The sequence below is a fragment of the Oryzias melastigma genome, linkage group LG20 (assembly GCF_002922805.2).
Source record: "Oryzias melastigma strain HK-1 linkage group LG20, ASM292280v2, whole genome shotgun sequence".
In the NCBI taxonomy this organism is placed as follows: domain Eukaryota; kingdom Metazoa; phylum Chordata; class Actinopteri; order Beloniformes; family Adrianichthyidae; genus Oryzias; species Oryzias melastigma.
The window spans coordinates 18729154-18755345 of record NC_050531.1 but is presented as its reverse complement, the minus strand read 5'-3'; the positions used below and the strand labels follow the sequence as shown (position 1 = coordinate 18755345).

Here is a 26192-nt window from a genome sequence, read left to right as displayed (position 1 = left end):
GAAACAATATACAAAGCATTGACATGGTCAGCTTAACTGAATGTTGTGATTCTGTTCAGTTCCATTGAGAAAACAGTGGTGGTGGGCCAGAACCGGAGCGCCCTGTTCATAATGATAAATGGGGGGGAGGAGCTAAAGGATTTCCATCAGATCTCAGGTTTTTGGTCCGACAGCTAACATGGACCTGCGGGTGACGAGGCTTAAGACTTTCAACAAGGCACTAGCATATGAAACCAAAGCCGACACTCCAACAAAACACCCAGCGCTCACTTTAGTTTAACATGTTTATTACATTACATACATTTCACATTTGAGCTTTGACCCCTGGATGCCCTGCTTTTGACCGGAGAGGCGCCCCACCTCCACCCATTTCTGATGCATGGCTTATTACTGCAACCCACACACGAAGGCTGGTCTTCCCACTCAAACCCACCTGCTGTGTCAGCGACTGTACAAAGGAATGGAGAGGTCGGAACAAAACGGGAAGAAAGGAATTAAACTCCAAAGAGGTCTGCCGAGGGTGAAGGAATGGTCCAAAGCAGCACGCTCCTCTTTTTGAATCCATTGCACCACCAGGCACTGGCTTTTCTCCGCCCGTCCTCCTCAAAGTGGGGCGCCAGAAACTGCTGACAGATCACTGAAGCGCTGGGAGCTTTTACGACAGATCTCTCATCCAGAGTCTGCAAAGGTCAAACTGGTGACTGCGGCGTGGACAGCTGCTCCGGTCACGGCGCTTCAATGATCCGTGACGTGATAACGGAAGGTGGAGTCTGCAGATGCGTGAAGGAGAGGCGAGCGCCTCGGCTGATTAGTCTGGATGTCAAAAGCTTCGATAGGCATGGCTTTCCATGGATTCAATCTACAAAACATATTTACAACATAGATAACATCTACAAGAAATCTACATGTTAGTCCACTGTGGTTTTTTTTTTTTTTTTTTTTACAAAAACACAGTCTTGTAAATCAGCCCCTCCCTGACCCCGCCCACTCCTTGTCGCACCCCTCAGGTGTGTCAGCAGGACTGCAGCTCCTGTGTGTTAAGACTGGGCTCGGGGGGAACTGCTTTCTCGCCGGCTTCCAAATATGTGCAATGAGAGCCCCGCCCCCCCGACACCTCCCAGACCCAAAGTTCTCACACCATGAAGGAATTCTGATTCTTCAACTTTTCAAGTTCTTTGATTTGCTGTCTCAAAAACAGTATCCTGTGGGGAGAACAGAGAGCAGCAGTGAGATGTGGGAGGTTTCAGACGTAGCGTCAGGAGACGTGCGGCCGGCTTACCTCTGCTCGCGCAGTGTCGCCTGAATTTCACAGACCCGGACCAGAGAGCGCAGGTTTTTGAGCTCAGTGCAGTTCTCCGACATGCATATGCTGCCCATAGTGTGAGCCTCCTCGCGGAGTCTGGACGCCTTTAGGGAGACGGAGGCAAACTTAGACAGGGCGGAGCTAAGCAGGAGGGAGGGGAGGCGCATAGCGGCCACTGACCTGCTTCTCCACGTGTTCTGCGGGCCAGCCCTGCACATGCTTGATGAGGCTCTCGTTGAAGTGGGCCGCGAGGGAGGGGGTGAAGGAGCAGGAGGGCCGGGATGTGGAAGAGGCCGGGGGAGCGGAGGCGGAGTTGGTGGCGTTGCTGCTCGTGGCGACGTGATTGGAACCTGGAGAGGGACTCCTCTGACTGCTGCATGAAGAAAAGAAGAACCAAAAAACAGGCAGTCAGACAAACGGTTTCAATAGAACGGGGGTCGGCAACCTGCGGCTCTGGAGCCGCATGTGGCTCTTTAAGCGCTGCCTAGTGGCTCACTGGCACTTTTTCAAAAATGTTTGAAAATTCTAAAAAATGTTGGAGGGAAATATATTTTTTGTTTTAATACGGTTTCTGTAGGAGGACAAACATGACACAAACATCCTTTACTTTTTCCAGTTGTTAAGAGATGAGTGTAGGTGCTTCCACGCCGGCTGAGTCAGCGCGCAATCAAGCGCACACCCTCAATGAAAAGTCAATGCAAACATGCGCACAGAATTCCTGGCCCATGCGTCTGGAGCGCACGTTGCTACGCGGGTTTTTAAGTCGGCATGCATTGAGCGCGCTGAATCTTCAATCCGGTTCAAGATTTCCACGCACAGTCGCAGCAGCGCGGAGCTGTAACCAATCAAGGAGCCGGATTTGGGAGCTGCTTGTGGGCGGAGTCTGCTTCAAAGCACAGAAGTGCCAAACGTGATCACGAAGGAGAAATGAATCATTACGGTTTGTGTCCGGTCAGGTTAATATGACACCAAGATGGACATTTAAAAGGACAGAGTTGTGAAAACAGAAAGATTTGGGGGATTTTCAACCGCTTTTACTTTTTGCTCTGAGGTTCTCCCTGTTGTAGATGCAGAGGAGCGCTAATGAACAGTAAAAATACAATATCGGCAATATACACATTGGCACGCGGCCGATGTGTGAGCACCTGCCCACCGGCTGCGTGCGGTGCGTTCAAGAACGCGGTCTACGCCGGCTTCTGAACGCACGCTCAGTAGGTGATATCCACACCGGAGCAGCGCGGTCACGCACGCAGTGGCGGGGAGGAGATTCTTCTTCTATTCTTCTTCTACTGTTCATTAGCGCTCATCTGCCACCTACAACAGGAAGAACCTCGGAGCAAAAAGTAAAAGTGTTGAAAATCCCCCAAATCTTTCTGAAGACTTCTGTTTTCACAACTCTGTCCTTTTAAATGTCTGACTTATAAACCTGGGTACCAAGCGCGTTCATCCTCCCTCCAGACTTGGAGCCCAGGAATTTAGGTGTGCGCGCGTTTATACCAACTATTCATTGAAAGTGTGCACTTGATTGGGCGCCGACGCGGCCAGTGTGGAAGCACCTTAAAGGTGCACGTTACATACACGTTACATTTTTGTGATTTTTTTCAAATCCTCTAAATAAAAATGACATCAAAAATCGTATTTCTTTATTGCATTTCTTTAATTTCATCAAAGCAATGACACAAACTGTAATTCATTCATATTGTAGTGATGGTCTCAGGCGCGCTGGGCTTGTCGGTCTGGCAGCGCAAGGAATTGTGGGTTACCCGTTCTTTTGCCTGTCTGACTGAAATTGGATTTAAGTTTGGGTTTTCTTCAATTTGTTCTGTTGTCTGACTGTTGAACATTTGTTGGCATTTATGATTTTGTCCTGTTATGTTTGAATTCTTCCTGCACCTGGAGTGAGAATGAGGGAGAGACTGATGATGACCCCCTCTCCTTGTGTCATTGAGGGATGTCAAAATAAAAGCTTGTATGTTCATTATGAGACTATTCAGCTTTTATCAGCTAGTTTGTTGCTGCAATTCCTCTCTAACTTGTCATGAAATAAAGTTCGAGGCTTACATGACACGAGGACACGCAGCAGGAGAAATAAACATTTAATCACGGACGTTCATGATGTCGTTGTAATCTATGACGTCACATTGATAGTGGGCTGCTTTATAGACACATTCTCCATGTGTCGCCTTCATTGTAAGACTTATATAAGGCATTTCAATTTATGTGGCTCCAGACATATTTGTTTTTTATTTTTTTGGTCCAAAGTGGCTCTTTCAACATTTTGGGTTGCCGACCCCTGCAATAGAACAAACAGAGGATACACAGAGAAAAACAACATAACGTACTTTATTTTCTTTTGTATTTCTAATCTGATTCTAAAGAAGTTTTATTTTGAAAAAAAATCTGGATTCTCTCCATCCCATTCGACTCATTCTTGACATCTCAATTCGCTCTGTAATCAAATCCATCAGCTCATTTCTTATAGCGGCTGCAACCACCGACCACTAAACTAAACCCCCAGCGAGCAGAGTAAGCACAAAAACAAACATATTTGTAAAGTTTCTTTTACAAAAAACGAGTCAGAGAGGAAACAGAAGAAGAGCTTTTGACCTCAAAATAAAAAAGCTGCTTTTAACAGACAAATCAGGAGTTTTTACTCCAAGTGTGGATTTATTGCAACATTTCTTCCCACACACCATAATAATAATAATAACCAACTGTCTAATGTTACGAAGAAGCTGAAAAAGCTGCTCAAATGGAGGATTTATGTTTATGATTTAGAAAACACCAGTTTTATCTGTCATGCCTTTAAAGTCAGACGAGGCTGATGTCTGATTTTTTTTTAGCTCACATTTGGACAGTTATGGGTTAATGGTTCCAACATGAAATCTAGTGAACAAAAAAAGTTTAAACCAGAGGATGAAGATAAACTTTACCTTTGATTACCTTTTGATTTGAATAAGTCCTGACAAAATAAGTAGAATATTATCTTTTATGAAAAATTCTTCCTGTGTGTATCTTATTTAAACAACACTATTGCAACCCTTTTTTCTTTTATTTACAATAAATCTAATGTCATTCATTCATGAGAAAGCAAAAATAGAAGAGCAGTAAATGACTTCTGTGAATGAATCAGTTCCACTAATGACCAGCAGATGGAGCCAAACAACTACAAATAAAACATCTGATTGAGGAGCAGCTGGGGTTTCCAGCAACAGGTGCAGATGATTACAGGTAAAGCTTTAGACATCCTAAACATTAAAATATAGTTTACACATTTAAAATAATAAAGAGGTGGTCAAAATGTAGCAAACGGGTGCTTCATGAGTAAACTACGCCCAAATAGATCAAAAAACGGATGCACATTTTTGGTCAGTGTTTCTGGTCTGGACTCACCCTTGGCGTTGTAGGGTTCTTGGGGAGGCCGTGGTGGCATCGTGACTGTGTGGCTTGTCGCTGGGGAGGGGGTGCTGGGATGTGGGCTGGGAATGAGACGTCTGCTTCACTGCTGGCGTGTTCGCCTGAAATGCAAGCTCAGCATCAGCACAAAAACTCCACTTTTTCTGTTGACTCATTCAGATCAAACGAGAATTCTGTAGGCCACGAAAGATTCACCGCCAAGATTCCAAAAAGAAGAAAAAAAGTGTCAACAATTACGACACTGGAATGAGGCTGCGTCATATCCTCGCTTGTCTGACTTGGTTGTAAAGTAGATAACCCGACTTTTTACTGGTTGTCAGACAAGAGTGCAGTCAGGTTGAGAGTCCACGTCTCACCTTCGACTGTGAGATGACAGACTGGGTGCTGAGGAGGGGTTTGTGGGGGCCGGCGTTGGTCTGCGGCGTGCTGATTCTCGGGGAGACGTAGGATCTCGGTGATGAGGCGTCTGATGTTAAAGACATTGGTGACTGATTTGACTGCTGGGCTGTTGGGCGTAGGAAAAAAAAAACCACTTTGTTAAATCAGTATATTCTTTTAACAATGTAAACACAATACGTCCAAAAAGAGTTCTGCTGTATTTCCTTTACGAAACACAATCTCTCCTTCAACTCTTTGAGGCATTTCAGTCTGAAGAGGCCTAGTTTTTGGAATTTTCAATGTTCTTGAGCTTTTGTGTTGAAACAGGACGTTTCATCTGGAGAAGGGGGCGTACACAACACCATTTCCATTCTGCTTTGGTGTTCTTTGTCCGCATGACAGAGACATGATGAAAGGTGATAAATGGGCTTCTCAGTATGTGAATTGAAAGGGTAAACTAAAGTGGTGATCATGTGAACGTGTCTCTCTGATCTCTTTATTTTACATGTGAAACTGCATTACCGACACTGAACCCCGGAAAGTCCGCCTCACTGATAATAATTTGATTTTGAGTCGCCAAAAGGTTCAGAGTTTCTTTGTTTTTGACACCAATCTGGAAATAAAGCTTCACAAGATGCTCCACGTCTTTCATCTTCAAGCACAGCTCCGATTAACATACAACTTTGATTCTTTACTGGTTAATTTGACTTTCTTTCCTGTAAATTTATGCTAAATTTAGCCTATGACTTTTTAAGTCAAATATATACGACTTTATTCTCTTAATTTAACAGTTATGTCTTTTTTCTTGTAAATTTATTAGATTTAAATTTGCAATAAAAATGTCTGTTAAATGGCCTTAATACTACATTGTAGAAAAACCAGATCTTTCACATACACCTTTTTTTTTTAATATACAATTCTAAACTTTGGGAATCCTGAAAGAAAAGCTCTTATTTAGAGAATAATAAAAGGTTTGGCCACACCCACACAAAGAATTCATCATAGAAAGGAAATGTGTCACTAGCATTACATCTGTAGTCAGGGAGATTGTAAAGTCAGGTTCAGAAGATGCATCTTTGCTCTGTCAAAAGCTGCATAATCTTGAAGTGTCGATCAGAGAAAGACATTTTTCTTACATTTAAAGATAAAGAATAAAGAGCAGTCAGTAAAACTGTTGTTTTAGGGTTAGTGTTTTAGCCACACGGACCTTCAGTTAACAGGACATTTGGTATTGTTGTTGGATTGTGTTTATTTCTGTGGTTGTCTTCCCGGTATGTGTTAACATATTAACCTGGACCGCCTCATTCACATAAACAAATTACACAAAGCATCTTAAAACTATCCCACAGATCAAAGCGTGGACTCACCTTGGTTAGAGAGCTGAGCAGCTTGAGAAAGGATCGTAGTGATATTGAACGCTGACGGTCCAGCTGTGAAGATCTTGTGGAGCATCGACTGTAATGAAGCTTGTGTGACAGCAGCTGTGAGAACTACACAAAAACAAAAAGGACACATGGTGTCAGGCATGCAGATCAAAAAGTCTGGCTACTACACACACACAAACGACAGATTGGATTCAGCAAACACCTGAACACTGTCAATATTTGGAAAGGTGTCGTTTTCATGGTCATTTAAATCTGCTTCTGCCGCCACGGAAACCTCAAAACATTTGGAGCCAGGCGGAGCAGACTTACTAAAACAATCCAACTGCACGAGTGTTTCAAATATTACTCAGATCTTAAATTCGTGTAATAAAGTATTACAATAATTCCGTCACAGCAGGGCTTTGGCACACAAAACCAATAGGTGTGCAGCCAGCACAGGTATATTAACATCTGAACAAGGAGATCAGACGACCCACTCACAATTACTGAAATGTGAAACTACAGATCTGTGTGCAGAGCCCTAATTACTGGATGACAGGCACTCCTGAAGCTCCTGGCTGCTTCAAGGAGACGCAGAACTGTGGAGGCATTATGCTAACGACCATAATAAAGGAGGTGCGCCGAGTAAATGTGCTTCTGACTGCTCAACCGAAGCGATCTGCTCAATGAGCCGCAGAGAGGACAAGGAGCACAAGAAGCATGAAGAAAATCTGCTGCTTCTGATGTGAACAGATGAAAATATTTAAAATACTATAAGCTGTAAATCAACCTCACTAAATCACAAAAAATCTGAGAGGAATTTGAAAATCACAGTAAATGAAAGCTGTGGCTTTAAGTTACATTTTAGATTCAGTTTAAAGAAAAATCTAAATTAAAAATCAGATACAACTGAAGGTATAAACGAGGGTCAAGGCTGCACAGTCTGTTCAGACTATAATGCTGCATTCACACTAAACACCATTTGTGTGTCAAATTTGGATCCCTGTTTTGATGCAACCGACATCACTGCTTGATGGCTCTCTAAGAATGTGATCATAAACCTGATGCTCCTGCTGCATGTGGGAGGAGCTACCATTAAAAGTTTTTAACCTCACTGCTAAATCATAAAAGATGATGTCAAGAGCTTATGATTTTTATTTTGAAAAGCTCCACAAAAACGTCCGTTAGCACACTGCTGTGTCTCGATCAATGATAGGGCTGTAACATAAGGAAAACTCGGATTTTCATGACCTGTTCCTGAAAATACAAGTACAAATAGTGGCAACATCCAGGATCTTTATAAATCTGATGGAGTGCAGAAAAAATCTGCTTCCAGAAGAGTAATTATCACTCTAAATAAAGAGAATAATGCTGGATTTTAAGCTCAGAAACTAAAGAAACTGAATGCGATACTGTGACCATAAGTAAATAAACCTTCAAAATAAAATGTCATGGTGCATTCACGTGGACACGGATGGTCAATGTAAAATTCTCAGCTTTGGGTACGTGACGTTTACAGTGACGAGATCAAAGGCTAGAAACAGAGATTCAATGTAGTGTCTCAATGTGGGGATATTGGTCCTGAACTTACATTCATTTTCTTAACCCGCTTCGGCCACGGGATGGACATAGACTGTCCCGGTTACTGTTTGACAAAGGCAGGATACACTCTGAACAGGTCGCTAGCCCGTCACAAAGCCGCTGGAGCTGAAATGATCACTCCCGCGAGGCTAGCTAGCTACCCGGTAGACAGAGTAGCAAGCGCTGCCACCCAGGGTCCAGTCTTTCGCCCCGGCCAGCAGACTCCCTATGCTGTCCCGCTGGGGGTTGGCTGGTCGCAGCGCGGCGGCCGCACGCTCCAGCTACATGGGCCTATGTTTTTCTTATTTCCATTAAGACAATCATAAAAAGATCCCCCATTTTTATGTGTATTTTTTGTATTAATGCTCAAACTGGGCCACAGACACAAAGAAGTAATATTTAAAACAGCCAAAATCCAGGCGCAAGTCCGCTGCACTGTATGGAAGAGAGACTGAAAGATCTGGTGTTTGCCAGCGTCTCTGTAGAGATCTCCAAAACATATAAACCCAAGCTACTCGCTCAACATCATCAATGTGGAGATACAGTCAACATTTCCAGGATTTGTTGTAAAAAGTTACAAAGCAAGAGTTACGTTTATGTTCTTTTAATTTCTGAAAATGTTCTTAATTAAAGTTACTAAATCCATCCACCCATTTTCTTAACCCGCCGTATCCCTTTCTGGACCTCCAGAGCCCGTCTTTGCGACTGATGGGGGAAGGCGGGGTACACCGTGGACAGTTCAGTCTGTTGCAGGGCGGTGTTTAAATATGTATCTTCATTTTTATTCATCCAAGCAAAAAGATGGATAAAGAAACCACTCAGACGTGTTTAGAAGAAATGTTCAGAATTGTGGTTCGATATGGGAATTTATGATTTTGGTTGACTTGACACTACTTCGCCAAAGTTCAGACATTTGACCTCTGGATGTGTTGCTGCCCAACACCCAACGCTCTAAAAGCGCCTCAGGAGTGCTTTTGGTCAATCAGAAAGACTTCCTGTCATCCATCTCCTATCCAGTTTGATAGCAGACACACCAAGCAAGTACACAAAAATGTTGCCAAAAGAAAAGGACAACACCTACCCCAAAAAAGCCCCTTATTTGGGGTGGGATTTGGCCATAAACTGTCAAATCAGACTCTTCAACCCAGAAGCTAAAAGTGGTTGTACCTTCGTTGATTTTGGCCATGTCCACGCTGGCGTTGTTCAGTTGCAGTGCTGTCTGAAGTGCGGGGAGGAGCTGGCGAAACAGAGTGGGGTCCTGTAGTAACGGAGGAGCTGAAGACTGAAGAACCGGGGAGACGGGCACTGTGGAAGCTGATGATCCATGCGGCCCAGATGATGGGTTCAAGCTACCAGAGCCTGATGATGATGATGATGATGATGACTGAGTGGCATGAACTGCTGAAGGTTTCTCCGCCTGGGACGATTCTGTTAAAATTTCAGAAAAATGAAGTTATTTTCTGAGAGACTCACAACTACATTTGCTCACATTCCAGTTAAAGAACTCTAGGTCTGCAGGTTGAAGTTCAGCTTTCTACAGTGAGATATTTCACAGACAAACATAACTTTAAATGACAAAATAAACAACAACAACAAATAAACCACAGAAGAATTACCAACATCATAACAGAGGAAACAGCCATAAAACCACCTCACCTTTTGCACGGTTTAACTGAAATATTGAAAACAAAAAGCCGTCTAAAAACTTTATTGACAATCCTTGATCGTCCTCAACATCAATGCATTAGGAAGGGAATTTTTGAGAAGTTTGCTAACAAGAGGTACTGACATGAAGGAATCAAACACAATTCATACCAAGACAAATTACTAGAAAAAAAACTACACAAGACAATGATGGTGGTTTAAAATGAGTGGGGGCCATGGCATTAACCCAGCAGAAGATAAAGAGGCGGATCCAGAATTTATCTGAATTCATTTCACTTAAAAGATAATCTTAAAAGATAATCTAGATAAACTATTACATATTTTTTTTACCCTTTTTAAATTATGACTACAGAAACTTCCCAAATGAGCCTGTTCAAGACCCTGATGCCTTTGTTCTGAAAACATGCACACCAGCTCATGTAAAGGGGTTTGAATGGCAGCTAAAGGTAACCACCTTCACCTGTGACTCATTTGCCTTCCTGAGTGTCCGGGCTCCCAGCAGACCTCTGCATCCTTCCAGTGCTGCACTGATATTTATAGATGTTAAATCATCGGGAAAGTTTAAGAGCTGTCAAAAGATCTATGGGAAAAGGTAACTGAAATGTACAAAAGTTGAAACCAAAACCACAGTCAGGTAGACCAACAAACATTTCTCCCACAAATGACAAATAAATTGTTAGAGATGCAAAGAAAAAAACCCAAATAACTTCCGCTGTGTTTCAAGACTGAAAAACTGTAGTGTGGATGTTTCAAGATGTACAATAAGGAGGCACCTGAAGAAAAATAATAGTCTGCATGGTCGAGTCACCAACAGAACGCCTTTTGTGTGCAAGTGCCACAAAATAATTTGCTTACAATACACCACACGGCATAGAGACAAGCCTCAAAACCTTTGGACTAAAGTCAGTGGAAGTAATGAGACAAGATTTAACTTATTGGCCACAACCATAAACGCTACATTTGAAGAGGATTCAACAAGACCTATGATGAAAATAACACTATTCCTACTGTGAAACCAGGAGGTGGAATGCTGATGGTTTGGGGATGTGTGAGCTACAAAGGCAACTTGGTCAAAACTGATGCCAAGATGAATGCAGCATGTTTTCAGAGGATACTGGAGGAAAACTTGCATTCTTCAGCTCCGAGGGTGCACATGGGACACACATGGACATTTGAACATAACGATCCAAAACACAATGCCAAACCCACTTGTCATTGGTTACAAAGGAATAAAGTAAAGGTTCTGGAGTGGTTGTCTCAGTCTCCTGACCTCAAAATCATTCAACCACTCTGGGGAGATCTGAAATAGGCAGTTCACGCAAGTCAGCCTAAGAATTTTAAGGAACTTAAGGTTTTCTGACAAGAAGAATGAGCTGCATTACTATTAGAGAAAATAAAGCTCATCCACACCAACCACAAGAGATTCAAGCTGTTATTGATGCAAAAGAAGGCAACAGAAGGTATTAAGAACTGGGGTGTGTCAACTTTTGAACAGGGTCTTTGGGATGTTTCTGTTGTCACCCAACCACTAACCATGAGTGGAAAGGTTTTTTGTTATCCGTCATACTCTTTGAAAAATAGCTTAGAATTCACAATTTCTTCTAGTGTATGTAAACATATGAGACCAACTGTCAGTGGGAGAAATCAACCACTTATAAGATGCATTGAAATTCAGATTTTCAGAACATTACAAAGGATAAAGGGAGTAAAATCAAAAGACAAAAGTGATAGCAGAACCCATATATGTTTTTTTAGAAGTGCTTCGTTCTCCTGTTGGGAATATCAGACACAAGCTAAATAAATGACTTACTAATACCTAATAAATAAGAAGTAGAGGTACCAGAGGGCGAGGAGCAGTGCTATGATGACTCAGCAAATGTAATAAGCTCCTTTTAACTCCTCTTGGAAAAGAGGAGCTACAAGCATATATTTTCCTTGTTCTGTTGAGACTCAATCTAAACCCTGTATCTGGAAGGTTTATTGGTCTGATCACAAGGTCTCAATCTGAAACATTCACCACTGATAAGTTTAAGCCCAACATTTGTGTTTGCTCCTCTATATGGGAAACTAATCAGTTAAACCTGTTTAAATTCCAATAAAAGCACTTCATTAAACATAAGGGTCACAAAAGATGACGTGATTAAATTGTTTTTTTAAATCAACAAAAGGATAAGAAAATGTGCACAGATGTTGTCTGTGAAGTACAGCAGTAATTTCATTCCAATGGCCACAAACTGGCAGTAATGTACTTATCTGTCGCTTTAAACCTTGTAGGACACAGCAGCCTTCTCCATCTTAAGATATACTGAATATCACCAATACTTTGAATAAAGTTCTGCATTTTAATCCATTAAAACTTTTCTGAAGTAAAGATGGACCGATGCACCAAACAATCAATCATGAATCTGAATACACCAGTATTACATTAAAACAGATTGTTAAGTTCCTGCCAATAATCTACAAATTACAAAAAATCAATAGGTCAAGTTAAAATAGATTTAATGGGCAGATAATAAGAATATCATGGGTGCAAGAATCCCCAATGTGACTTAGTCCCTGTTTTAAAAGTCACTACAAAGTCCACAACTGTACAAATTCTATCTGCTGGTTAAGATATTTTTTTTTAGGTTTTAGATATGTTTACACTTTCCTTCATTCTAGAGTGAACAGACTGAAACCTACAAGCACAGTATAATGATACACTACATACTCAGTGTAACACGCATCAACACATTCCAAGAAGAATTCCAGAGAAGGAATTTGTGCTGACATTTTTCATTTCTTGTTTTGTGGAACTGACAGAATCATCAAGAGATTCACTATGAGCCCATAGTTACAGGTGCTGTCAATCAGGTGATTGATTTATAGACCTGTGAGCACCAGAGGTGCCAACAAGTCGATACAGACAGCAAGCTAAGCGGTCTAGGGTTGATGGAAGAGATTTAGAGGAAACTTTTTGACAGTAACAATCAGGATAACCAAAATCTCACTTCCTGATGAAGATCAGTTTATATCCCAATAATGACTGACGTGACGATACAGTACGTTTGTTTCTCAGTGAAAAGTTTAGAAAAATTGCAATGTAGAAATAAATTCAGATTGAATTAGTATACTTCACAAAAGACAGAACTTAAAATTTATTTTATTTATATCTGTCATTCAAGCTAGACGTTTGTTACTCATGTTAACATTTGCAATTGAGATAATTTAACATGTGGCAGTAACCCACTTTGTGACAGTGAATGGATGCAGATTGTTTTATGAGCATTATGTCATCTTTTAGTATTGCTTTTCTAGCTTTTGCTTGTTAATCCTTTTACAACTGAGTTTTACTTCCAGTGTTGAGTCTTTGAATTTCCGCAACTTTTCAAATGTTTACACAACAAAATTCCACTGGCTTTGAAACTGAGAAAAGCAGCTTTGTACTGATCTGCAACACTTTAGTAAAATGTTCACACAATGAACATCAACTGATTCTGAAGTGGAGAGAAAAGCTCCATTTTACCATACAAAAGCAGTTTTTCTCACCTTAATTAATCATTAGAATTATGCTAATTGTTAAACAAGTTAAAGAGTTGCGGTCGTTTGAAGACGGTTGTGTTACTTCCTGTTGCTGGTGATACCAGTCGTGATTCTTGAGCAGGTAACAAATTAAGTTTGGTCTATATTGGTCTTCTATCCAAATCACATTTATGGTTTGTCAAATGCGACAGAAGTTGGCCTATTTTTAGATACAGAGTTTGAAGTTTGAATTGGCTGGCCATCTTCTTTAGGAATACTCTGGTTTGGTCTGTTCTGGTGTCGTCTGACAAAATCTTCACTGATGTTTTGTTTTTATTGCTGTGTAATGTGCATTTTGAGTGTTCCACCATATTGTAAATGACAGAACTTTATATAGCATATTTACCATGACTATCCAAATGATATTTCCACCCAGCATGAGGACCAACCACATATTCAGCCCTACTACTCATCCCAAAACTGTTCATGCCTTACAAAGCCGCGGTTCCATAAAAAAGGTAAACAGGTTTTCCAATCAGATTTTCTGTCAGTAAACACTGTAAAAACAAAGAAAAACAAAACTACCAAATAAAGTTCCTTTTATGTACTATGTTTTTATCCCTCTAAACTATAACTGTTACCGAAGACAAAAGATCAAGAAATATGCATAGTTTTTAACATTTTGAAATCATAAGACAAATTTTAAAAACTAGCAGCAGATAGGGAAGCATCACAAATAAAAATCAGCTAAATAACATGTTGGCATTCATTGATGAGCAGAATGACTGTTCTTTCTTTACAGTGAAGTCTTGTAGCCTGATCAAACCATTTGATATATCCAATACAATGATTTATCAGCTTTGCATTAGCCATGCTAGCTGGTAGGTTAAAGCATAATACTAGGATATGATTTAACAGTCTGACCAATAAAACAAAGCACATGGGATTTAGAGAGATGAGTCAGAAAAGATCTGTGCAACACTTACTAGGACCAGTAAAGCCAGGGGCTGCTGTTGCTTGCATAGCCTCCCTTCTGTAGTCCCTGTCCTTTGGGAAACTGTTGACAACAGCAGTCTTTGTTGCCTCTTTTTGCCTTTGTTCTCTGAGCAGCAAATACAACAAAACTGTTAAGTGATCTATGCTTAACAACAGTTGTACTTAAGAGTGCAGAGCCAAATACAGTTTCATTAGAAAAAATAAAACTACCTCTCAAGCCATTCCTTGGGCTTCTCCCACTGGGAAACTTCTGTCCTACAGTTGTAATAATATTTCTTTCCAGAGGAACTGATGTGCTCTGACCAGTCGTCAGCAGGCTCGTAAGGCTGAGTAGAAGAACACAAACTTAGGAACAAATGGCTTCCTGACAGATAGAAGGTGTGTGTTGGTCTGATGCAACAGTCTGCAATCTGATCTAAAATGTACCAAAGGAGGGTGGGATGAAAGCAGAAGGGGGAGGATATGCTCTCCTATGAGATGATTCTGGTTAGCGAAAAGCCTCTTTTCAGACTCGATTGTTTTCTGTGCATTAACTTTACATTTATCATTTTAAAAATGAAGCATTTTTACGTCACTGTTCGTGCGATGCTGCGTTCACACCGAGCACAATTCACACAACAAATGTGCTGCTGCAAAAATTAGTTTATAAACTTGAAAATCCAGACCTACCATCTAGTGCTGCCACAAACTATTATTTCAATAGTTGAATAATCAGATTATTTTTTTCGATTAGTCGACTAATCAGGTCATGTGCAAACTGGATGAGACGCACACATCTTAGCCATCATTAGCTTTAAACTAACTAAAAACTAGATACAAAGCATTACCTACAATGATGCTAGTGTGAATGCTGTAAGTTGAATTTGGTCACTGAAGATGCTAATGTGATGATGGCTGAAGATGCAGAAATTGATAGCTACAAACACTGAAGCGGAAAGCCAGCTAAAAGATTGGTTAAATGCCAAATTAGCCTAAAAAACTATTAAAAAAAAATACTTAATTAGCCAAAACAACAAGCATGTAGCTGAAATATTAGCTAAACTCCAAAAAAAGCCTAAAAACCATAAATGCCAAAATAGTCCAAAAAGCTAGAATAATGCCATTATAACTTTCCACTTTACTACTCTTACTCCATATAACGACTATTCAACTATTAAATTAGTTGTCAACTTTTTTAACAGTTGATTAGTCGTTGATTAGTTGACTTAATTGTGGCAGCCCTACTATCATCTAAAGTTTTTAGCTTCATAGCTACATGGGAGCACTTTATATCTAATGTACAATATATTGAAGATGCGGATGATGTCAAGAGATCAGGTTTGATCATTTTGAAATGTTCTACAAAAGCATTGGTAATCATGTCTCCATGTCTGGGTTCATGACATCATTCAGAGTCTTTCCCAGTACGGTGAGCTTCACCATCTACTGCAGGAGCTTCATCTGAATGAAGGCGCTTTCAGCGGTACGTCTATCTCTCAGTGACCCAGTTTTTCCCTTATTAGATCGAGGAGGGAAAAAATAGGAATTATTAATGTCTCAATGGAAACAAAAACATTAAGTTCAGGAGGAGAACGATCAGATTCCCTGATCGCATCATCAACACTTCACACACCAAAGCCGAGTCCCTGATTGGTTGATCTGACGTGTCTTCTTTGCCAAATTTTAGATATTTGAATTCTTGACGCACCACAATGCCCAAATATGTGGTGCTGATACTCTGACGTGCCAGACTAGACGCTCAAATCACGCTGTATGAGCTCAGTTTGCACCTGTACATTGACTTAACATTGTAACCGGATCCCTCCTCTGTGTGAATAACGTTCGATGTGAATGCAGCTTAATAACAAACTCACAGAAATGAATTAGTACCAATTTCTTTTTTAAACCAAAGATTAGACCCAGCAACAAAATATTCAAAGCTTAGTGCAGTAGCCACTGTACCAAGAAAGCAATGTTTGGCAAGTCATTGTTCCACAACGTCTACAGCAGAAGGGAGCACTTACTGCGTCTGAGGTCTTGTTTGGGGTTGAAAGCGAGTTGGAACTATGAAGGGAAGTATGGTTGTGAGAGTTTTCTTGTGGTGAATAACTGGTACCTAAAAGAGAACACACAAAAGAGACAGAGGATGAAAAAATGAGTCAGAACCAATAAAATGCCGAGAAGATCCTCTCCTGCCTGAGGTTGCTTACGGTCATAAAAGCCTTAAAGAAACAAATAACTATCCAAATCGCCAACCACATAGAACTATTTGATTTAAAAAAACAAAAAAAAAACATGAATTTCTTTTTGCTGATAATTTTAACTCCCCAGCATTAGGAACATAAATCAAACAACTCCAGCTGTAGATTGCTGTTAGCTGTGAACCACTTTCTGATGAAAACCATTGCTTGATGGAATAAACCATTTAAGATAAAGATCAATCAAGTATGGCCACAATTTCACATCTAACACATCAACAATGGTTAATGTATTATTGCTCTGAGTTTAAAACAGGCGTTAAAATAAATTTTGAGGGGCCAAGACTTAACTCATGATTTGATGCTTTTTACCTTTTCTGTAGAGCCTTGAGATGAATCAAACGGACTTAACCTCAATTATTACAGTAGGGAAATGTTTTCATCACCCTGCACAAAATATACTTGCGAGATTTATGCGTCTGATCAAATTAATTATTGCATTTATTTAAACAAGGATCCATTTAAAACTGTGTTCAAGTCAAACTTTTTTCAAACCTCCGTTTTTCTCCTTCATTGTTTAAATAAATGTACAACAAAAATGAATATTTCAGTCAACAAGAAAACATTTGAAATCAGTGGATTTTCAACTTAGTTTTTCCATTTTTACTTGAACTGTTATTGTCCTCAAATATTTCTCAATATTGATCTTAAAGGGTCCCGACCCGGCAAGCGTAAAGTCCCACTTCAATCATATTTTGATCTACCATATTTGAAAAGCATTCCCAGTTTTCTTTTGAGTACGATTATAGTTTTTAGGCAAAACCAAAAAACTTGTATTGCTTTCTAGGTCATAGTTTCTGCAGATCAGCAGTAGTTCATTAGAAAATTAACTCCAAGCTGTGGGCTGTTGATGCAGAGTAAGCCTTCCCTTATTTCCCATCATCACTTTGTTTACACTCCCTCCTGTTAGCTAAAAGCTCCTCACAACCCCAATCTAACATTACAGTGCAACACAAATGTCAGTAATATTAGAACTATCAATCTAACATTATAGTGCAACAAAAATGTCAGTAATATTAGAACTATGCAGCTGTACGGTTTTGTGACAGATTCCAGTTCAGATGAGGAAAACAAAGAGGTACATGGATCTAGTCGTCTACAAGTGGATGGATCAGAATGGAGCGAAGCAGGAATTCGTACATAAGCATTTTCAAATGACATTTTTTTAACTGAATCTGAATCACAATTTAAATAAAGAAATACTCAGAAATGCAATTTTAATCTTAATGTTTTATATAAATGGTGAATACAACATTTCACTACATTCTCAGAAGGCCAAAAGCCCCATGGAGCCACAGTCCCATTCACTCATTCATACACTGTCTGTGGCTACCCTGAAGAACACTGGTGACACCATACAACCACCAGGAGCAATGTCGGGTTCAGCATCTCGCTCAAAGACACTTCAACACATGAGAGATCATCTAAATCAATCATGATTTAGATCATCAGCTCTGCTGGGAACATAGAGCATAGATTTCAGGAACACATTTGGAGAAACGCTGATCTATGACATCCATAATATCATTTACAGCAATGCTACTATATGTTTACTATAATTCCACCATATTCGATCAACTGAAAGTCTTAAGTGACGCAGCATTGATGCAGAATTAGCATTTATAGCTTATTAAAGACTTTCTATGAGGTGACTTTCTGATAAAATTGATGTTGTAGAAACAGCAACATTTTTATAAATTTGTTTTAAACAATAGCCATTAGCAGAGGATGCTAATGTTTTTCAAGCCACAACTTATCCCAACAGTTTTTGGGGTTGACACAAAAGAACATAAGTTTCTTACTAAATATTTGCTATTAATAGTGTATTTTTTCTTTTCTTAAAGCTTTTTCAATCATTTCTTTTAAATGTACCTGATTAAAAAAGTAGCTGATCGACTTCATAAAAATAAAGACTAAAATGTGTATTTGAACCACTGGACTACTTAATACCACCAACACAAAACTTTATTGCAAAAATAATAATCAGCTCTTCGCAATCAAACGTCCTATGAAATGTAATTCTTTGGTCAAACAGTGATTACACAGAAAGGCTCATTTATCACACCTTTCCCTCGTTTCCTCTCTGTGACCATCCTTCAAGGCGGTACAGACATGAGGGAGAGGTTGTACAGAATGTTAACAGTGAACCGTGACAGCTTGTTTTAAACAGAGCGGTGCATTGGGAGAGTGGTGATATAGAGGTGGTCCAGAGAATATATGTAAAAGGGCTTAAGAGACTTTGTTTAGGTCACAGCATTCAAGACTAAAAGGATCAGAAAAATGTGGTATTTAGGATTGCTCTAATGTAGTTGGGATCATTGTATAACCAACAAAACAATGTTCTTGTAAAGACTTATTTAAAATGAAACAAAATTTAAGCTTAAAAAAAAAGATGCGTTTGAATGACTTACTGGGTACATTTACAGTATTAGAAAATTAAAATGTGTGTGAATCCTCTTTAAATTCATTACAGCGTGAAGGCAGGAATGCTAAACAGTGAAACCAGAAGCTATAACTAAACAAAGTAAAAGAAACTAGCTTGGTAAAGAAAATCTGGCAGGAAAAATACTTCACTCATGTTGGAAAAACATAAACTGACTGCAGGCTACAACACTGGAACATTTTAAAACTTTTTTATTTTCTTTAAAACCTTCGTTTAGGACTTATTAAAAAACAATATGTTGATTTAACACCAACATTAAAATAAAGTTATCAATAAATACTAACGTGTCTTTACAATAATAACATACATTTTAAGGTAACTAATAAAGAAAGCTTCAGTTAAGGACCAAAAAGCAGAGTTTATCAAATGGCCTTCTCACTTCAAAGAGCAATGAATATGGTAATACAAATTCATAATGTTGCATTTTAATTCATTTTATGTCAGATAATTTAATATTATTTAGACACAATATTAATGTTCAGCCTGTTAATATTATATGACCATTGTTTTTTTACAGTGCTGTTATCCATATTCACTCTTCCCTTCTTTTATTCAAATTTCCTGCACTTTTCTTTGATAAACAACACTTTAATCACGTGCTCCACATGTGTACCGCGAGCATACACACCTGTTGGATCAGCTCTAGTGTTAAAGGGTTAAAGAAACTGATCCTAATCACAGGAACTCACTTCATTGCTCTAATGTCTGCTGATTACGTTTGGGGAAAGTAGGTCAGCGAGCTCAAACAGGAGTTACTCCTGTTTTTTGGAGATCCTTAAAAAAGCAGATGGTTTTCCTGACCTGAGCGACACAGCTTTGAGATTTAGCCTATGCTGCTGAGATCCAGACATTCATGAATGAGCTGAGAGTCGGGCTTCACGCCAAAGACCAGTTTGTACATTCAATGCATGAAAATGTCAGCCCATTCAAAATGAAAATTAGTGTTATTTTCAAAGCAAATCCCAGGCAAATAGTGTACTCATTTTTAACCACACTAGCTACATTGAAAGAGGACTGGCAACATGTAAACAAACACAAAAAAATTGTCTTGTTGGTTGAGTCACTTCACTTGGTGACCTTCTCATGAGATTCAGAAAGTGTACAAAAAATAAGAGCTGGCGGATTTCCATTGTCTTAAAGGAGAAAGTTCAATTCTCTTAAAATAGATTATTCTTTCTTCTTCCAGCTCAGTCAAATTTCTAAGCATCCAGAAAATGGCAAAGACGACGCTGGTCTCATTTGTGTGTTTTAGTGAGATGAACACTAATGAAGCACACTCAGATCACTGTTAAGTGAAGGGCACCTGTTGTAAGAGTTGCCACAACAAACCAACTGCTGACATCAGGCAGAAATGAGCGATCAACCTCTCTGTAAGTAAATATATTCATACCATATTGCTTTGCTATTTATGTTATGATGTGAGTGCATCTTGTGCTGAACCGGCTCGTCTATGAACTTCTAAAAGCCAACGAGGCCCCTGAGCCGAAACCTTCTCCCACCTCTGAGATAAAGTAACAATGAGTGCGCAGTCACCCAAGTCATGGTCTCCTTCCAGTTTTATTTAAGACTAAAATATCACACGGGTTAAATTTCAAAACAAACCAACAACACATTCCACACAAAGGTCTAAAGTCTCTGATGTCAACAAGACAACTGACAGCCCTTTCTCACTTTGCACAGTAACAATATCCAATACTGCTACATAATCAATTCTATTAGAAATATTTTAATATGATCAAAAAATTGATATACGATTCTAAAAAAAATAAAGGAAATGTAAAGTTTAAATCAACTTTAAAGCAATTTCTGTCTTTAATTCAGAATCAAGAGTGTCTAGTTAAATAAAGGTGACAAAGAGTAACAGCACATCAGCTGCATGGATAAACTTCTGATCGTGAGTCGCACTGAGGAAATCTCACCTGAAAAGATTCACTAGACGCAAATGTAAAAGCATCAATGCTGATGTGAGAATTACTCAACCAGAAAGCGGATTTTATTTTGCCCAAATTGGATATGTGATATTGCTTACCCTTTCCCAGTTTGGGGGCCCTCAAGAGGTAAGGGTTGAACTGTTTATTGGGTCAACTTTACAATGGAAACGCTCCAAATCTCTAACCGGACCGGACTGTACCGTAATCCATGTTCAAACCAGTTCTTCAAATTTGTTGCTCGCTTTTTCCATCAGGAAATGATTTGCTCTTTACGGATCTCTACACCGCAGATTCTTCACCGGAATGTTTTATGGCGTATGCCAACGCACAAACACTGGATCACAACATGAAATATCACAGACAGCCGGCATCAGCATGACAGTATAAGAGCTCGTAAAGCTAGCAGATCACCGCTGGTTTGATCCGCTAGCTTCGTTTGTGTTAGCGTGGGGGCGGACCTGACAGAGGAGACTCTTCCTGAAAGGGGTACCTCTCAATCATCTATGTCATCTTGTGAGAACCCGCTAGTTTTCATGGGTACTAGAGGGGCTGTTTCTCAGAGCGCAGGTTTTTAAAGGTGATACTTTGAGGTCGTCTATAGTGAGAAATAAACATTATAATACACTTAAAAGCTCAAAAAGTATATTTTTAATGGTATAGGCCCAATAATGTTTCAAATCTGGTGAAGAAAAAAATCTTTATAAATGAAGGAGTCTGTCAATTGACCTCAACCTGTACAAACTGGTCCAACATTTCCAAACAAAAACAAGCCATTATCAATCTAGAAAAACAGCCTAGTTTCAGCATAAGCTCATCTTCATTTTTTCAGACAACTCAAACTTACTGCACAAATTGAATATAACACATGTCTATGTGCAAGTAATAGTTGAGTAAGTGCTTTTAAAAATAAAGTGATCTGCATGAAGCAATCTAAAACTAGAACAAATGTTGAATTATGATCAATTGTTTACGTTGGTGTCCTGGTCAAACGCTGTGAAAACAGCCTTCCTCAATTACCAAGATTAAAAATGATTAAGCACTTCTCTCTGTACATCTGCTCACCTCCATCCTTGTCTCTGGCCCGGTGTGTGTGGACAGCTTTAGGTCTGCTGTGCCCTGTGCTGTCGATGTGTTTGTTTTCAGGACTGTCGGACCTCCGGAGCATTTTGCAGGGAGGAGTAACATCTGTGGAGTCTCGCATCTTTTCATGTCGATGGTCGCCTCCCGGATGGCTCTTGGATGAATATTTAAGAGCCTATAGATAACAAATAAAAAAGCCTTAGCAAAGCTTGCAGTACAACTCCAATCATATTTGGATCTGTTGTAAAAGCGTTCCCAGTGGTTTTTTGATCGCGATGTCTTTAGGCAAAACCCAAAATCCTGCATCATTTTTTGGGAGAAAGTTTGTACAGAGCAGAAGTTCAGAAATGTACCTCTAAGTTGTGGGCAAGACTAGTGGGACAAAAGGAACATCCCTATGTTTACAGTCTCTCCTACTAGCTTACAGCCCCTTACAACACCAACTTAACGTTAGCGGTGCAACAAAAATCACAAGCAACACTGGAGCCATCGAGTTGTCCGATTTTGAACCAGATGTCAGTTCGGACGAGGAAAATGAAGACGTTAATGGATCCATTTGTCTGAAAGTGGATGCATTAGAAGGGAGTGGAGCAAGGAGACTTATGGTCGATACATTTCTGTTTGTGCATCACAACTACAAGCTTTATCAAACAGCCTTTTTTTCATCTGCTTCTGATTCACCTCGATTTCAACAAAGAAATATTCAATTCTTTGTATCTCTTTTTACATATCTATCATGAGAAGAATGCTACAAAAACATGTTAAAAACACCAAAACAATTATCATTTGAGTGGGTCTTTAAAGTCCCCCTCTGGTGAAAATCATGTTTCCTGCGTTTGTAACATGTCTGTGTGGCATTTTTCTTATGAAAGAAAACAAATGTAATAAGAAATAATTTTGTATTTTGCATTTCCGAGTATTTCTCCTTTTAAATTGCCATCAAACTGTCGCAGACAGGTTCTGTTTGAATCAATGAGTCTTCTTTACGCCACAAAAGCTATGCTGCACATGCGCTAAACCCCTCATCTGGCCCGGCTAGAATGCCTAGCTCAGGTGCCAGAGAACAGAAAATGGGACCTCCGTGGTCAAATCAGCAGTCACTGGATTTTTTGTGTGTTTCATCCAATACTTATGGTAGCACGGCTGCGAACACTGGAAAATCTCCACAAGACTCCACGGAGCTTCTTGATGTGACCATGATGTGGCTCATTTGACCGCAGTTGAAAAGGATTGTAAATCAATGAAAGAGCATTTTGATGTTAGCTTTCATTATTTTATCAAGAACTCTGCTCTAAGAAACCAATGGATTGAATCCCAGCAACGCCAATAAACATTGGAGAATTAGCTAAAAGAGTCTTTGGAAGGAGAAAGAATCAGGATTTTGGAGTAAATTCAGTCCACGAAGATCTTCACTTCCTCATCCGAGCTGACACCCGGATCAAAACGATACGGCTGGACATTACAGATATTGCTTGACATTTTTATGTAGCAGCGGTGAAGATTTACGCTAGCGAGATACAGTGCTATCATAATCAGACAGGGGAGAGATCAGGAGTGGAACTGCTCAGCTCAGATTTTGGAAACAGAGGAATCAGATCAACGTGAAAAATGGCTTTTTAAGACATTTAAGTTGTGGGATTTTGCGTAAAAACTTCATAATTATAATTAAAACACTACTGGGAATATTTGTTTTGTAATAAAAAAATGTCATAGGAGGACTTTAATGATTATATTTGACTTTACAGAAACAAGTGTTCTTTCCTTTTTTTTGATAGAAAACCTGACAAACCCTGATCATATTGCAAAAACAAAAAAATCTTGGAGCTGTGCAGTATTTTATAATAAAAGCAATGGTGTGCTAATATTTTAAACTGATCATTTCATCTAATTTTAGGAAAAGACTGATGGACACCATCACCTTGATAAGGCAGATAGTGTATTCACAAATACATTAATTTATAGCAGTCATTGGTTCCTTCAAAATAAAAGAACAATTTGGTCCTATTAAAAAACGATTGTAACTAACCTCTATTAATGAAACTATGAATACATATCAAAACTCACAACTCCAAAGAGATTTATTTTATTTGCAGCTTTACAAAACACACAAAGAATCAAAATCTATTGATAGTATTACTTCAGAAGCTTAGCTAACATGTAAATTGTTACGTATTGGTCGCAGTTAAATAGCTGATCCCTATGTAAACAGGAAATCAAAGGACAAGAAGTTAGAAGGTCTTTGCCAGCTACCCCCTGTCACTACTTACAACTTATGATAGCATTTATTTGTCAATTACTTTCCAGAAATATAAATAAAGAAAGAATAGCTAGCTTTAACCTTAAAATGACAGATCGCGGTCAGGCCTAAATCGGAATTGCTAGCAAGAACGCTATCAAGCTAGTGTTAGCTTGGAGATGCAGTAAAACTAGCTTAGTGTCGTTTACAAAACCGTCAAATTCGACGAATAAAACTCGTTTATGTTATCTATCTCTACCAATAACTACATTGGAAATGTTTATTTATCTTAAACTGAAGTATTGGGCGAAGCTTGTACTACTTTTCTCGTTCTTTACCGCACTGTTTGGGCCTGTTGAGCTCTACTACAGCCCGGGCTAGAGTGTCCATTTTAATCTTATTTGGAGCTAGCAAGCTTGCTAACCGTACCTGATAGGGCTGAGAATCTCTTCGGTCGCACCTGCAAATAAAGGAGAAAACATGCGGCAGTTAGTAACTTCTAATGTCCAAGCTTAGACATGCCTCGAGGGGCTGCACTAGTCGAAAGGGCGAGTTTCCAGACACTTATTTTTGTTTCCATAAAAATGGCGGCTTGTCAAAGCGAAGCTACGAGGCAAAAATCAGAATAAGTAATGTTTAAAAAGGTGTTTACCCATCGCCGGGTCTCGGTTGTTTCCTTGCATACATTACCATCAATGCCGTGTTAGTGTGTTTGGAGTGGGATGTGAAAGACTGGTAATGGCACTGTATTTTGTTGTTGATTTCAACGACCTGAATTTGTCTGTTATTCCTATCTAGCTGGTGGGTAGAGCAAAGCTAGCGACAGCGCTGGTCTGAAGAGCGCCCTCCTTCAGTCCATCTCCCACTCACACAAACAGCCGTGCAGCCGCTGCTGCTGAACTGCGCTTCGGGTTGCCAGATAAAAGACATCCACGGTCGTTTTCACGCCTCTTTAGATAGCAAGTAGGCTTAAAGCAAAAAAACGAATATATATATATAGAAACTATGAAGTAAAAACATTCTGTACCGATAAAATGATATGAAAATATATTTAAAATAATAATAATAACAACAGTAATATAATAATAATAAATCAAGCGTTATTTATAAAACTGACAAACACAATGCACAACACAACATTGTTATAAACCTGAATGAAATGCACATACAAAAATACGCATGGGCAAGTATTGATTAAAAAAACAAATAATAATCAGAGCGACTGATATAATTTTACAAACTGCTCAGATACTTAAAAAACTGAGTTGACTAAAGTCTGCAATAACAAACATGGCAACCTCCGTGCAACTCAAATTCCACACACAGCAAAAACAGTCAAGTGGGGTTACGCTTTTATGTGAGACATGGAAACTTGAAATATCCCATATCTAAGCTGAACGCATTAAAAAATGTAAAGTTGTTTGAGGAATTTAGGCGTAAACGCTTTTGACAAGAGATGCATAATCATAGAAACCAGCAACGATTAACTTATGTAACAGAGACATCTAGTGGCCGTAAACTGTCATTACAGTCGCAGAACTGAAGGGTGTCGTCTGTTTGCGAGTAAAATGATTGGAAATGTTGTTTAGTAAGTTAATATCAGTATTATTGTTGTTGTGGAAATATATTTGTTGTTTTTAATAGACATAGGATGACGAGGCAATTTCCCCTTTGTGGGATCAATGCATTACTATTCTATTCTACTCTGTTCTATTCTATTATATTGTGTTCATTTTTTACTAATTCGTTTTTTCAAATACATTATATATTAATTATAAAGTAACCTCCTGTTGCCCCAGAGCACCTGGGTTCCATTTTATTTTAGTTCTACATTTAACCGGAAGGGGGCGATGTTCTTCAACTTCTTTGTTATTTTGATACCAAAGCAAATCGACAATTCTAACAATTTATTTTCTAACTACTTTTAAACATGTTTTTTTAAATGCAATTAGGATAATGTATAGATTTTATTTTTGTGAGAAAGCAAGATAACATTTAATCTACACAAAACAAGAACAAATATAAACTGGTGTGATGTTCATAAATGAAACCAAAGAAAT

General features: G+C 39.2%; 1 protein-coding gene across 1 annotated transcript; it reads right to left on the bottom strand.

Annotated features, from left to right (window-relative positions):
- Positions 1-266: 266 nt before the first annotated feature.
- Positions 267-25030, bottom strand: waca (WW domain containing adaptor with coiled-coil a). The gene is made up of 13 exons (XM_024279740.2): positions 24785-25030; positions 24562-24592; positions 21879-22071; positions 16209-16300; positions 14416-14531; positions 14196-14311; positions 9211-9471; positions 6466-6588; positions 5077-5225; positions 4697-4821; positions 1484-1676; positions 1280-1407; positions 267-1202 (listed from the first exon to the last, which is right to left on the bottom strand). The coding sequence occupies exons 1-13, from the start codon at positions 24823-24825 to the stop codon at positions 1133-1135; spliced, it is 1638 nt and encodes a 545-aa protein (XP_024135508.1). The 5' UTR covers positions 24826-25030; the 3' UTR covers positions 267-1132.
- Between the last annotated feature and the right edge of the window lie 1162 nt (positions 25031-26192).